The sequence below is a fragment of the Danio rerio genome, chromosome 9 (assembly GCF_052040795.2).
Source record: "Danio rerio strain M-AB ecotype USA chromosome 9, GRCz13ab, whole genome shotgun sequence".
Classification (NCBI taxonomy): Eukaryota; Metazoa; Chordata; class Actinopteri; order Cypriniformes; family Danionidae; genus Danio; species Danio rerio.
The window spans coordinates 8,397,362-8,412,423 of record NC_141029.1 but is presented as its reverse complement, the minus strand read 5'-3'; the positions used below and the strand labels follow the sequence as shown (position 1 = coordinate 8,412,423).

The 15,062-nt window shown below is 34.0% G+C and overlaps 1 protein-coding gene and 1 long non-coding RNA gene across 17 annotated transcripts in view; one reads left to right on the top strand and one right to left on the bottom strand.

Annotated features, from left to right (window-relative positions):
* myo16 (myosin XVI) overlaps positions 1-15,062 on the bottom strand; it is a 360,917-nt gene that overhangs the window by 111,610 nt on the left and 234,245 nt on the right. For all 16 annotated transcript variants that reach the window (XR_015499043.1, XR_015499042.1, XM_087267331.1 and 13 more), the window contains 2 exons: positions 8,706-8,847; positions 3,779-3,851 (listed from right to left, as the gene is read on the bottom strand). Coding sequence is in view for 14 of the 16 variants with exons in the window: in XM_087267331.1 (XP_087123457.1) it covers positions 3,779-3,851; positions 8,706-8,847 (215 nt within the window). In the remaining 2 variants the exon portion in view is untranslated. The remainder of the gene's footprint in view (positions 1-3,778; positions 3,852-8,705; positions 8,848-15,062) is intronic.
* Positions 1-15,062, top strand: part of LOC147835238 (uncharacterized) — a 228,888-nt gene that overhangs the window by 196,435 nt on the left and 17,391 nt on the right. Inside the window, exon 5 of the long non-coding RNA XR_015499124.1 lies at positions 14,376-14,433. This is a non-coding gene — a long non-coding RNA (uncharacterized LOC147835238). The remainder of the gene's footprint in view (positions 1-14,375; positions 14,434-15,062) is intronic.

The following is a 15,062-nucleotide window of genomic DNA, read 5'->3' as shown; positions in this document are numbered from 1 at the left end:
TTTTTTCAAAGCCCCAATGTGTTTATGCTCACTTTCTACTGTAGCAAATCAAGCTAGATAATGTGTACGTTCTAAATACGAACTGAAAGCGTTGTCAGAAGATTAGAGGTGGTGAAACCAAAGTCATATGGCTATACAGTGCGATTGTAAGAAACATGAACCATTTCAGATAAAGGTAACACTTTATTTTGATGGTCCATTTGAGTATTAGTAGACTGTCTGCTTAATGTCTGTTGATACTGCTCCTTTAACAGACATTTAACTGACTATAGGAAACTTTGCAAGTACATGTCATTACCCTTACCCTAACCTCAACCCCAACCTAATAGTTTACTTACAATCTAATAAGAATTAGATGGCATGTAGATGCAATTTAACTTAAATTTAACAAACGGACCATCAAAATAAAGTGTGACCCAGATAGAATTTAAAATAATCATACTGTAAATCAATTGTTGGTCAAAGAACTACAACAATCACAAAGCCAAATTAAAAACTACACTTTTTTTGTTAAAAAAAGCAGGGCAGGCTTACAAAACTGCATAGTCTCTGCTGCGCTTCATTGTCTGCCACTCTAAATTTGTAAGCGTGTTACAATGCATTCTGGGATTGTCTTCACAGAGAGAGAAAACTTAAAATAAAGTGGTAGAGAAGTTATAAAGTCAAAAAGATACACCTTTCTAAAGAGAAATATCTTTCTGGTGGGAATAAAAAGGTAGGAGAACATCCCGTCTTGCATTAAGTCTAAAACAAAAAAAAGTCAGAGCCCAAGGCAGGAACATGTTGTCAGAAAGATCAGTGCTTTGTGTTTTACGGGAAACGGGATCATGGGCACAATGTCTTGATTCCCGCCGGCCTGTGGCTTAGTGGCAGCTCCACATCAAAAAGTAGTGCAAGCCAGCAGGGTTTAGAAGGCCTCGTGTCCTCACTGATGTAATGCCAGCAGGCTGGAGATGTGCAAGCAAGCCTAATCATTCTAGAGGCCACAGCCTTTAGAGTCCTTGTTAGTGCACCCGCCTCCCATGCCAGCAATGCCAGATCAAATCTTGCTTTGAACAGCGCAAAGTGCAAGTAGAGGAGACAGAGTTTGTGTTCGCTATTTCTCTCAGACTGCACTTAAAACAGTGGCTAAAATGTTAGCCTCAGACTTTAGAATGGAATGAGAGACACTTTCAAATGGTCACGATCAGTTAGGTGAATAGTGAAAACAAATAAACAAGCCAAAAGGAATAAATACTGTATCATTAAACTTATTGTAGAGTATTGACTACATTAAGAACTGCTAGTGTTTTGTATAGTGCATCCGTTTTTCCAAAAATGTAATGTTTAAATATGTATTATTTATTTATGGACCCTTTTTGCAAGACTGTTATGATGCAATTAATGGTCATCAACATCTTAAATACTTAAACGTTAGTTATATTTAGATTTAAGAATATATATATTTACATTTATACACTCACTGGACACTTTATTAGGTACACCACTCTAGTACCGGGTTGGACCCCTTTTTACCTTCAGAACTGCCTTAATCCTTCAACAAGGAGCTGGAAATATTCCTCAGAGATTTTGGTCCATATTGACATGATAGCATTACACAGTTGCTGCAGATTTAACAGCTGCACATCCATGATGCGAAACTGTCGTTTCAACACATCCCAAAGGTACTCTATTGGATTGAGATCTGGTGACTGCAGAGGCCATTTGAGCACAGTGAACTCATTGTCAAGTTCAAGAAAGCAGTCTGAGATGATTAACGCTTTAATGACATGGTGCATTATTCTGCTGGAAGTAGCCATGAGAGGATGGGTACACTGTGGTCATAAAGGGATGGTTATGGTCAGCAACATTACTTAGGTAGGCTGTGACATTGACACGATGCTCAATTAGTACTAAAGGGCACAAAGTGTGGCAAGAAAATATCCCTCACATCATTACACCACCAGCAGCAGCATGAACTGTTTATACAAGGCAGGATAGATCCATGCTTTCATGTTGTTGATGTCGAATTCTGGCCCTACCATCTGAAAGTTGCAGCAGAATTTGAGACTCATCAGACCAGGCAACGTTTTTCCAACTTTCTATTGTCCAGTTTTGGTGAGCCTGTGTGAATTGTAGCCTTAGTTTCCTGTTCTTAGCTGACAGGAGTGGCACCCGGTGTGGTTTTCGGCTGCTGTAGCCCATCCGCCTCAGGGTTCACAATGTGTTTCATTTAGAAATGCTCTTCTGCATACCTCGGTTATAACAAGTGGTTATTTGAGTTACTGTTGCCCTCTATCAGCTGGAACCAGCCTGGCCATTTGATTCATCCTCTGACCTCTGTCATCAACAAAGCATTTGCACTCACAGAACTGCCACTTACTGGATATTTTCTTTTCTTTATTTTTCTTTTTTTCAGACCATTCTCTGTAAACCCTAGAGATGGTTGTGCATGAAAATACCAGTAGAGCAGCAGTTTCTGAAAAACTTGGGCCAGGCCGTCTGGCACCAACAACCATGCCACATTCAAAGTCACTTAAACCACCTTTCTTCCCCATCCTGATGCTCGGTTTGAGCTGTAGCAGATCGTCTTGACCATGTCTACAGGCCTTACATGCATTGAGTTGCTGCCATGTGATTGACTGATTAGAAATTTGCATTAACAAAAAACGGGTTGACACCAGAACTCAACGTCAATGTCCAACATCAGACAGACATTTTGGTTACTTTCTACCTTTCCAACCTAAAACAACCAAATATCAATTTCTAATGACGTTACAGGTTGACATTGTGTGAATGTTACCACTTTGACATCTAACAGACTTTGGATCTTGGTTGCCATATTTAATGAATAAATGTCAGTATTTGATGTCAATATGTCGCTGGTTTAAGATATTGGCTTGACGTTAGATTTTGGTCACTTTCCAACACAATCTAAAATCAACCAAATATCAATGTTATTGGACGTAAAAATCACATTGTTCTTAGACACTGATGACCTAAACTAACCTATATTAACGTCTTATGACGTTGTGTGCTGCTGGGTATGTTCTCCTCTGGCTACAGTTATCAGTCTCACTTTTTTTTCTTTTTCTGAAAGACTTGATAACATCATTGTAGAGTTTTTTTTTTTTTTTTTATAATTATTTCAGCAAATAGGACTGTACAAAAAAAATCATGTTGTACTCTCCCATTTACTGCCCTCTAAGGTTACACAAATAGACTTCCTCTACTGAGTAACCCCAAAATGTGAAAAGCGTTCAAATTTTGTATATAACCAGGCAAACTGTAAAAATAAATAAATAAATAAAATAAAAAATAAAAAAATTGCTCAGTAAAAACGTTAATGCACTGTAAATGCACTGTACAACAAAATAAACAAATTAATGTTGGATAAATTAGACTAAGAAAAAGCTTAATAATGTGTATTAAAAAGCTGTTTTTGCCTGCAGTGTTGTTCCTTAAAGGGACAGTTCACCCAAAAAATGTAAATTTCCAGACTATTTACTCACCCTCAAGTGGTTATCAAACATTTATGAGATTCTTTCTTCTGTTGAACACAGTTATTCCTAAGAAACCGGAAAATGTGTAATCATTGACTTCGGTAGTAAGAAAAAGAAATACTATGAAAGTCAATGGTTGCAGGTTTCCAGCTTTCTTCAGAATAATTTCTTTTGGGTTCAACAGAAGTCAAGCAGGTTTGTGACAAGTAAATGATGACAGTTTTACAGTTTTTGTCTGAACTATCTCTTTAAAAGTGTAGCGATCATTGTTGTCATCGCATCACTCTCCCCTTTACCTGTTCATAAGCGTTGCGTTGGAATTCCTCAAAGCCAAAGATGTCCAGGATGCTTATCTCAAGGGCAGGATCTCTGTCAGAAAAAAAGACAGGATTGTATTTCAAGACTGTAACATTCATATTAACTTTGATTGGTGATCTGAAGGAAACAATTTGCCCTGGGCTAAAGTGTCAAAGACATTTCTATTACAGGTGAAAAAAGAGGGGGGAAACAGCTAAAAGGTCACATACAAAAAAAAAAAAAAAAACATGCAGGTTTTCCAAGGGAAAAAAAAAAAGGTTATGTCAGGGCAATTCTGTCAAAATTTCTCACATCACGTCTAGGGCTAAAGCACACGGCATTGCTGGAAACTGTCAACGTGTTTGAGTTGCACTTTACAATAAGATTTCTTTAGTTAATATTAGCTAATGTATACACTAATATTGAACAATACAGTACTTGTACAGCATTTACTAATGCATTATTAAACTCTACTTCATGCTTATTAACATTAGAATTATATTATATTAAATATAGAAATTAAATGAACTAACAATGGACAACTTTATTTTCATTACCTAATGTTTAAGAGACTTTAAAGAAATACTGTAATAAATGTATTGTTCGTCGTTTGTTCATGTTAGTAAATATTAGAGATGGAGCAATTCACAAAATTGTCAGTTTGGTTTGTACTGATAAACTCCATATTTTGGGAGAAAATTAAATGTGTCTCCATATAGCAGCACAGTACGTGTCCTCATAAAAATTCGTATTTTGCACACATTGCTATGTTTCATGAAATTATCCACCACACTCAGTTTTTATTGGTCAGTCTGTAGACATTCAAAAAAGGGCTTCCAAATTTTTTTAAATTTATTTGGTTTACCTGCAATCTCATATCTAATCTTTTCCATGTGTAGTACATTACAAAACTCTGTGAGCCATGTCTCAAATTAAGGTGTACACTCACCTAAATTTACACCTTTACACATCAATAACATTATTTTTTAATCTTACTGCAATACTTAATTAACTTTTATTGAGACAACATATGTGTTTGTTTATTATTATTATTTATACTGAACAATACACATGCATATCGAACCATGACAAAATAACCAACTATTTATTTATTTATTAATATTTTATTGTTTGTATTAACATCCCATCTCTTAAAAATACATAAACTAACATAAAAAACAACCTAGTGTTACCATTGTTTCCCAGAGACCAATGAGCTGCAACTGTGGTGTTGGACAACATTTAACATTTGAATTTATACATTTTATTTTTAACCTTCATATAGGGGTTTTATTTGTATTATTTGACCTTAAACTAATAGTAAACCTTCTCATATGGTTGTCGGTGAACATTATAATAATGTTGACTGGACGGCTGAGCGGAACACAGGCCTGCGTTACACCAGTTATTGATCAGACTTCAGAACAAGCACAGAGGGGCCGACATTTCCTTACAATGCTAAAAAGATTACAATAGATTTTAGATTGTGTAAATGTGCAATTATTCATTTAGCACACATACTAAGTTCAATCCATAGAGTCAGAGTGTAAAATTAAGAACTGCTGTGAAAAAGTCAATCTTTATGACTGTAGTGGTTGACCTTGGTGAATGAATGGATGAATGAATGAATGAACGAATGAATGAATAAATGAATAAATTAATAAATAAATAAATAAAAAAAAAAATAAAAAAAAATAAATAATGGGCATTTCTAAATTACATTCACTGGGAGTAGGAGCATGATAGATAACTGTTTGTAAGAGCAAAAGAAAGCAGGGGAATACCAAATGAGAGGATCATCCGCACAGTGAGAAACAGGCGAATAGGCAATCTTTACTCACTGACGTTGTGAGCTAGGCACAGCAGATGTGATGCGCGCGACTGCATAAAAGCTTCTGTTTCCTTGCGCAAAACAACCGTGCCTGAAAACGCAACTGCTGCGATCGTTTCTTTCTGAAATAGATTGGAAAAAACAGTGCTTGTGCACCCACAGTCCTGCTGCATTCAAGAGATCTCCAGATATTTTGTATGCAGCAGCTTTTGCCGCTTTCGCTTTTACAGTTCTTTAAACAGATTATTATTGGGCCTAATGTCAACCGTGTGCACGTGATCATCGCACATAGAAGGTTTTTCAGCTGCATTCTTTTGCTTACAGTTAACTTTAATATGTTAATAATCATCATCTTTTACAATAAGATTGCTTTAATAGGAGCTTAACTTTTCATTTTTTTATAGCTACCTGATGATCTGGGACCTTTAATCTGGACAGACTACTGTGTTTAGTTTTAGATAAATAAGAATAATTTTTTTAAATGTAACTTTTTTTTTTAAACAATTTTTCAATAAAAAGTGTATGTACTATACACACACACACACACACACACACACATATATATATATATATTTATATATATATATATATATATATATATATATATATATAGTCAATTTATATATATAAAATAAATTGCCCCAACAACAAATTGTGGCTAGTGAAAATGGCGGGGGGCTAGTAATGTTGGAAATCTACCCACATTGACTGGTGATAAAAAAAAGAGCCCTGAACACAACAATAACAGCAACAACAACAAAAACAACAACAAACTATATATATATGAATGAAGCGCCAACTTATTCAGCAAGTTTTTACGCAGCTGATGCCCTTCCAGCCGCAACCCATGTCTGGGAAACATCCACACACATTCACACACACACACACACTCTTACACTACGGACAATTTAGCTTACCCAATTCACCTGTACTTCATGTCTTTGGACTGTGGGGGAAACCGGAGCACCCGGAGGAAACCCAGGCGAACGCAGGGAGAACATGCAAACTTTACACAGAAACGCCAACTGAGCCGAGACTCGAACCAGCGACCTTCTTGCTGTGAGGCAGCAGCACTACCTACTGCGCCACTGCTTCGCCTATATATATATATATATATATATATATATATATATATATATATATATATATATATATATATATATATATATATATAGGTAGTGCTGTCGCCTCACAGCAAGAAGGTCGCTGGTTCGAGCCTCGGCTCAGTTGGCGTTTCTGTGTGCATGTTCTCCCTGCGTTTGCGTGGGTGTCCTCCGGGTGCTCCGGTTTCTCCCACAGTCCAAAGACATGCTACAGGTGAATTGGGTAGGATAAATTGTCTGTAGTGTATGAGTGTATGAGGGTGACAAACCCAGATGACAGGCCTGCCGGAATGTGTAAAAAAGTCATTATCATATGGACAAATCTAAATGGAGGACTTGTTCCAAAGAGCCGACCCCGTAACCAACATGTGTATATATATATATATATATATATATATATATATATATATATATATATATATATATATATATATATATATATATATATATATATATATATTTTTTTTTTTTTTTTTTTTTATAGACTTGTATTTTATAATAGTTGTGATATTTATATTTTATATTAGACTTGTATTTTTATAATTATATTACTTGTATTTTATAATAGACTTGAATATTTTTTTCTTGCATTTTGTCATTTAATCATTGTGTAAATACACCCACATAAAAATTATAGAGAAATTATTCAAAACTGGATAGAAAGTGTATGAAATCATGACTTAAGTCTTAATTGCAAAGTGACCTATATTGTGTTAATGACAAAAAATGTAAAAATGAATTCAGATTTATAAAATATTTAATAAATTCAGAAACTTAAAATCCTACATGAATTTAGCACTCTAAATAAAAACATAATTCTAAAACAAGTTAGGATACTAAAATTTGTTGTGAGAATTACAGCAACACAATTAATCTATTTATTGATTAATAAAAAAAAATTAAAAAAACAAAAAACAAACAAAAAAAAGCCATAAAACTAAACGCTGCCAAATACATGTTCAAGGCCATAAAGAAAAAAATAACTTTATACAGCAAATGTTCTTATAGCACAAAGTATTTTTACATCCTGCAGGGAGATGCCAGATCCTAATTGTTTCTCGGAGTGCACATTTAAGTGTTTAACACAGATTATGCTCAGTGTGTTGTTTTTGGAGGATAGTATGGTTTATGAAATGGAGTAGAATGAGTCATTGTGGCTTGTGTATGTGTGAAAATAAACATACTTTGGCTTCCACAGAATCTTCAGTTTTAGCCACAAGATACCTTTCCCATAATGCAATGACAGTGGGTGCGTCCTGCTCGTGCACGACTGGTCCCGTCACATACTGTCTTCTGTGCCATGGCTGGAAATCTCACATACACTATGCAAACTATTTCAAAAACTTCCCTGTGGTCTCTTGTTTTGACTGATGTTTATCAGAGTGTTCTTGGGTGTTTTTCGATCTTCAATAATAGCCGTGTACTGTTGTGACACACGATGTTCAAAATATGTTCAAAATAATTATATCTTATGTTTTTATGTTACTTTTTTATTAAGTTAATGAGGTTTCAACCTTTTTTTGTATGTTTTGCAAATCTTAACATTTTAGGTCTGTTTAATTGATGTTAATTGAAGTGACTTGTGAATTTAATTGGATTCACTTAAAAATATATAGTCTATAGACTAATATGTACATTGTATATTCAGTAATATTAGTGAGGTGGCAATATTTTTCACCAAAAGATCAGAATATAATTTATTTTCATGCCAATATTTTACAAGGGTGCCAGTGTAAGGCGCTGTAACAAGGATCAGTGAAGTGTTACATACACTGAAATCACACTGAGAATTCAGAATGAGTGAACAATGCTTAAATTTGAATAAGGTAAAAGTAAGGTAGACATAAATAAATGGTAAAAAAAATTATAATAAATAAAATTAAATTAAATTATATAAAATAAAATAAAATAAAATAAAATAAAATAAAATAAAATAAAATAAATTAAATTAAATTAAATTAAATTAAATTAACACTTTCAAATGCATCTTACCCAGTGGTTTCTTCATGGCCTTGGAGGTAAAAGTTAATGTTATTGACCAATAAGCTGAAGAGTCGCCCGTACAGAGCTTTAGTCAACAGGTCTCTGTGATGGTTGGACATTTCAACTGTGTGGCGTCTTGTGATGACATCACCTGAAACACAGGAAAAATGCCAAACGCTCAGTGACATTTTACATATTCTTGCATTCTACAATCAAATAAGAAAGTTTATTCAGAATCATGCAGCTCTACACTGAGTTCTGAAATTTAAACTCAAATTGCCAAAATATAAACTAAAAAATGCATCTATGTATCTAAATGTATAATAATAATAATAATAATAATAATAATAATAATAATAATAATAATAATAATAATAATAATATTAATAATAATAATAATAATAATAATAATAATTATTATTATTATTATTATTATTATTATTATTATTATTAGAGTCTCTATTTGATTATTATTAGTAGAAGCAGTAGTAGTTGTAGTAGTAGTAGTAGTCGTTGTAGTATTAGTATTATTATTAGAATAACTTTTATAATTAATCTTAAACCATTTACTGCATTTTTTATGATAAAAATACTAATTACTAAAATTATATTTTGTCATGTGTGAGTGAAAATGCAACGTCGCATCAACAAACCCATATGTGCTATTTGGCATCCCTTTCCATAGTGACTTGTCGATTCAACCTTCTGTAAAGAATGTATTTTGTGTTCATGTAAACAAAGACGTCATTGCAGTATTTAGTTTTTTCTGCAATATATATTGCAACATGAATATAATTTCACAAGATTACTCTATTTGGAAAGATTTCATAATTTTACATTGACTAGGATGATTTGTGTAGGGGAATGAGTCTGCATAAAATATACAAAATTATAGAAAATAAAACAAATTAAAGCACAGGTGAAAACAATAGAACAAAAAATGAAATAAAACAAATATGATTTTTGGTAACAGTATTCAACAGATCAATTGTATAATACCAGTGTTTCATCAGTGTATAAATAATTAAACCCAATTATTCTTTGTTAAAGCAGCAAAATTGAAATGTCTTGTGCCCGAATGGATTGAATTAGCTTGAAATCTCACACTGAGGGACTTTAAAAACACGTATACAAAAAAAAAAAAAAAAAAAAAACTTTCAAACTATTATATTGCAGCTAATATGTGCAGTGATTCTACAAATCACATGTTCTGAACTGTGGTTCCTGGTAAATTATAATCCCACCTTGACATCGCAGATTCTACAAATGCGACTCTTTCATTTTCACACATTGCGATATACAGTAGATGCTGAAACGATATATAGTGTAGTCCTAGTTCATGGTTAACATACTCTGCAGTTAACTCAAGTTTTGGAATGAACATATCTTGAGAAGACATATTTAGGGTTAATCAATTTAGAGTTTCGGGTTAAGCAGATGCTAAGCTAACCTTGCTTTCAGGAATACACAAAAGCTTAAGTTTGGTCCCGCTTTAAGTGCCGCTTATACCTGTGAACAGGTACAGGGTACATGGTAACTAGATGTGTATGGAACTACAGTGTATGTACACGCTTGTAAATAGTATTTACTTGTGTAATACTGGTGTAACTACACACATGTAACAACACACAATAGTTTGTGTAAGTTCAAATGTGTAACAGGACAGTGGTAACAACACAAAAACACAACAATATCAAGAATTACATAAGTGCATTGTGTAGCAACAATATGTACTTGCAAGTGTTTTACCACTTCCACACCTGTTTGCATACCATGTACTTCTATTAGAATAAGAAGTTCATAATATTAGAAGAATGGCAGAACTAACGCTGCATTAGAGGGTTTCATCTGTGATACCATTGTGATTATAGGGTAAATTCTCAGGAACTGTCCACTCAATATAAAGTGTAAAATGGTCACAAATTACTCTGTAATTTATACCTTTGTGCAACTGTTTAACAGCAGCAAACTTCTGCCAAAAAAGTATACAGTAAGTGTATTTAGAACTGCAGAATCACCTCAGTAATTCACAAATTAGTTTAGCAAAGATTGTGTGATTAATGTCCTGTAAGACATGTTACATATGTGTAATGTGAAATACACCAGTATTACACTAGCGACACTTAATATAAAGTGGGACCAAGTTTGTCTAAATCAACAATCACCAAACCAGCTTTATAGCATAACATGATTAGCATCGGAACTCAGGCTAATCTTTCAAGCAGGGCACACAAAACCATAAAAGTAGGAATAATAGTAGAAACAATGTGTCCAATAAATAAATAAACATCACCATATGTCGAAAGAATCATGCAGCCATTGGCTAAATGCTCCATCAGTCAAATTAGAAAGCAGGTTACTAGCTAAAAGTGACCGACAGCATACAGAGAATGCCAAAACACTCAACTGCTTGGTTTAGATTTTAATAACTTTAACTCTGACTTTTTCATCAGTCCGTGGTCTCATTATTATTATTATTTTTTGTAATACTGAAAGCTATGACATCATCATTTTGCTTTTTACTAGAAAACTCCCGTTTTGTGCATAAGAAACATTCAGGTCAACAGGTCTCCAGGAGAAACGGTGACAAACAAACTAATAACCATCCATAATTCAACGCCATTGTGTTGGTGGACTAAATGTCTTCAATGGGATGTTGTTCTGAAGACTCTTACCTTTTAAAATAAACCCTGATGTACAGCAATGAATGTGTGTGTGTGTGTGTGTGTGTGTGTGTGTGTGTGTGTGTGTGTGTGTGTGTGTGTGTGTGTGTCTTGTTATTACGATAATAAGTATGTACCCCATATCTAAGAAACACAAATTTAGCTAATACTTTCTTTAGAAGCTTCCCATTAAAAAACAACTAGCTACAATGGCTGCTTGAGTTCGGTTCGGTTCAGTTCAGTTCAGTTAACTTTATTGGTACTCATTGGTATATCCTTTTTGCAGCAAAGTTTGGCATTTGATACAAACAATTTAAAAAAAAAAGTACATCATAAAATATTACAATTTATTCAGAGACAATAGCTGATGAGACAAAGCAAATCCTGTAAGGTTTTGCAAATCCTGTAAGCATCTGAAACCTTCAACCCGAAAGGAGTAGGTTAAACTCCTATGACAGAGGTTGAAAGCTACAACTACTAATGCCCCAATCCTTTACAGCTGCCTACTAGGGATTCAATACTCAGCTGTAGTCCACCAATCAACCTGCTAGACCACTTAATAACCTGGCTCTGTCTATTGCTGTTTTAAGGGACTAATTTCCAAACCATGCCACCAGAGCAAAGGACAGAATAGGCTCAATAAAGCCACGATAGAAAAAGAGCAAATATCTTGGGGCCAATGTGAAAGCATGATGGTTTCAAGGGATAAAAAAAGGCCCTGGTGCTCCTTCTTGCACACAGCTTCACAGTTTGCCTCAAAGTTAAAAAAAGGGTCAATAATGGGACCCAAATGTTGGTAGTTCTTGAGGGTTGTGGCACTAGACTGATGTATAGTTTGTCAAGATTACTTGTGTTCTTTTTTATGTACTCTATTAGTAAATACTGAAACATAAAAAATGTGTGTCCACATCCTGATGCTGACTTAACAGATTTGTAGTAAAAATATTTAAACGAAGTAAGCAGGTACTGAAAAGAACAAAGAGGAAAACAAACTGGAGACAGCGTGTCACAATCTGACTGATATATGACTCATGTGGGTGGCTGAAGAAAAAACAAAACAAGCAGGCCGTTGTTGTTTGTGTCAGCTGAGGGCACACGACACATGCTAATGCTAATGTGGAGGACGCACTGCGCCAGGCCTGCGATGATGATGATGTCACAGACTGAATCACTGCGTTCGCAATGCCATTTATGACCAGCCACAGTGCGTCAACTTCCAGATTCACACACGGCCAATGTCTGACCGCCAGTTCGGGATTGCCTCATGTCACAAACACATTCATTTGCTCCACACACACACACGTACACAAGCACGTCATTTCTTTCTCGATCTCTCAATTGTTTACTTGTTTAAGAAGGATAATAAAAAATAAACATAAAATAAAAAAACAGCAAGCTGAGTGACTTTTTTGGTTTTTATGTGTTTGACTGTTAAAAGAATGCTCTTCCTGTTCTTGCTCATGTAATTATAATGAACGGAGGCTAAAGTTTTTGGTTTTTTATGTTTTAGACCACAAAATATGTTCATCTTTCTTTCTTTCTTTCTTTCTTTCTTTCTTTTTATTATGTATTATAACCAAATTGTGAATTACTTTTACCCTCTGGGGTCTTAGGTGATTTTGGGGCCCCTAAGATGTTTTGACATGCCCTGACATTTGTGCTTTTTTTCAGCTAATTATTATTGGCAAATATATGTATTCAGCACAAACTATGCTACAATAAAATGTGAGAAATGTTTTTTTTATTTATTTTTTATGTGTGGTTTGTAGGTTTTGGAGACAAAATGTAGCTGAAATAAGGTCCAAAAAACACACTGAACACTAAAAAAAGTGCTGCATCCAGAACCGTTGCAAAAAATTAATGTGTGTTGAATTTAAACAAACAAATTAAATGTAATAATGTTCAACTTAATTTGTTTGTTTAAATTCAGCCCAAATAAATTGTTTACAACCACTCAACATAAAAATAATTGAGTAAATCCAAGGAATCATTTTTGAATAACTTTTTACTGAATGGGAAAACACACTTGTCTTGTATGCTACAATATTTACTTCACAATTATGTGAAAATTATTCTGTTCTCTCATTCAAAGAAAACATTACAATGATTTACATTTTGTAAAGTCAGTGTTTGAGTCAGAGTACTGTATGCGTGAGAGTGACAACGGTCATGAATATTTTAAACCTGGAGAGACAAAAGGCACTCCCCCACTGGCTAATGTTCACCCATCAAGGGAATTATAAAGCAATGTCCAGCTGCAAAAGCTTGCCCAAACTAAATGCTTGCTTTATTACTTGCTGTATTAAGACCATGTAAACACATTGGATGAACAATGTATGAGCATTTATAACATACAGCATGCACAAAAATATATATTTAAAACGCTATAAAACATGTTAGCAAAACTGTTGAAATAAAAATGCTATTGTGCATCAATCCAGCATTTAATAATAATTTATTAAATTTTTAAACATATCATGCTTATTTTAAATTATTATTTTAACCCATTTAGTGTAAATTTTTAAAAATGTAAATTATTTGTATCGTTTTATAATTACTGAAAATCTATTTTCGTTTATGTATGTTTCTTGCATACTAATGTTTATTTAGCTTAATACATAAAACAAAGGAATAGCTTTTACACTTAGCATTTTCTGATACCTTTATAATCTAATAATCAATTTTAAGTCATTAATCTATGTATTAATCTATGTATCGTACTTACTATCTTTTTGCCTTTTTTTCCAAATAACCAATTTTGTGTGATCAATTTAGAGATAATTTATTTAGCTTTAAAATTTTTAACATTACTAATACATGTATCACCAATTTGTATTCATTATTTTTTCTAAATCTTAAAGTCACTTTGTATTGAATGCTATTTCATTAATTAAAATGTGTCTCAGCTCTTTACATTTATTTTCACTTTTTTCTTTCTCCAAAATCAACCGTAATCCATTTCCCAAAAATACATTAGTTAAACTATTGATTAATTATTTTTTTCTTACATTTTTAGGTTGCTGATGGAAGTAGTGCAAGTGAGGCCAGCAGGGGGCGCTTAACCTGTGGTCTGTGTGAGTCCTAATGCCCCAGTAAAAGTGAAGGGGACGCTATACTGTCAGTGAGCACCGTCTTTCGGATGAGACGTTAAACCGAGGTCCTGACTGTCTGTGGTCCTTAAAATAATATCACATGGCACATCTTGTAAAGAGTAGGGGTGTATTCCTTGTGTCTTGTGTTTTAACATTGTGCAAATCTAACTTAGTATTCATACCATTTGCTCTACCATAACGGTTTCACATTCCATTAGTTAGATTCATATGACAAATTAATAAAAAAAGGCTACATGCTACATTGTTAGTTTTTTCTTTTACAATTTTTTACCGTAATGAATTCACACTCCATTATGCCGAGTTCAGACTGCATGATTTTAGACCCGATTTTGACTAGCCAATAGATTTTGAGAAATCCGAAATCACAGGCAAATTGGTGCCCGTTCACGTGAGTGTCAATCACACAATGTGAACTATCAAGAAGAGAATCACCAATGAGCTACCAATACCCGTGAGATATTTGGCATACTAAATATCTGAAGCTGTCAGCGACATGAAAATAACATCAGCGAATACCTACAGCCAATGAGAGAACAGCATTCACTAATGTGGGTACCTGCAGGTCAGCGGGAGGTTGGGGAAGAAGTTAT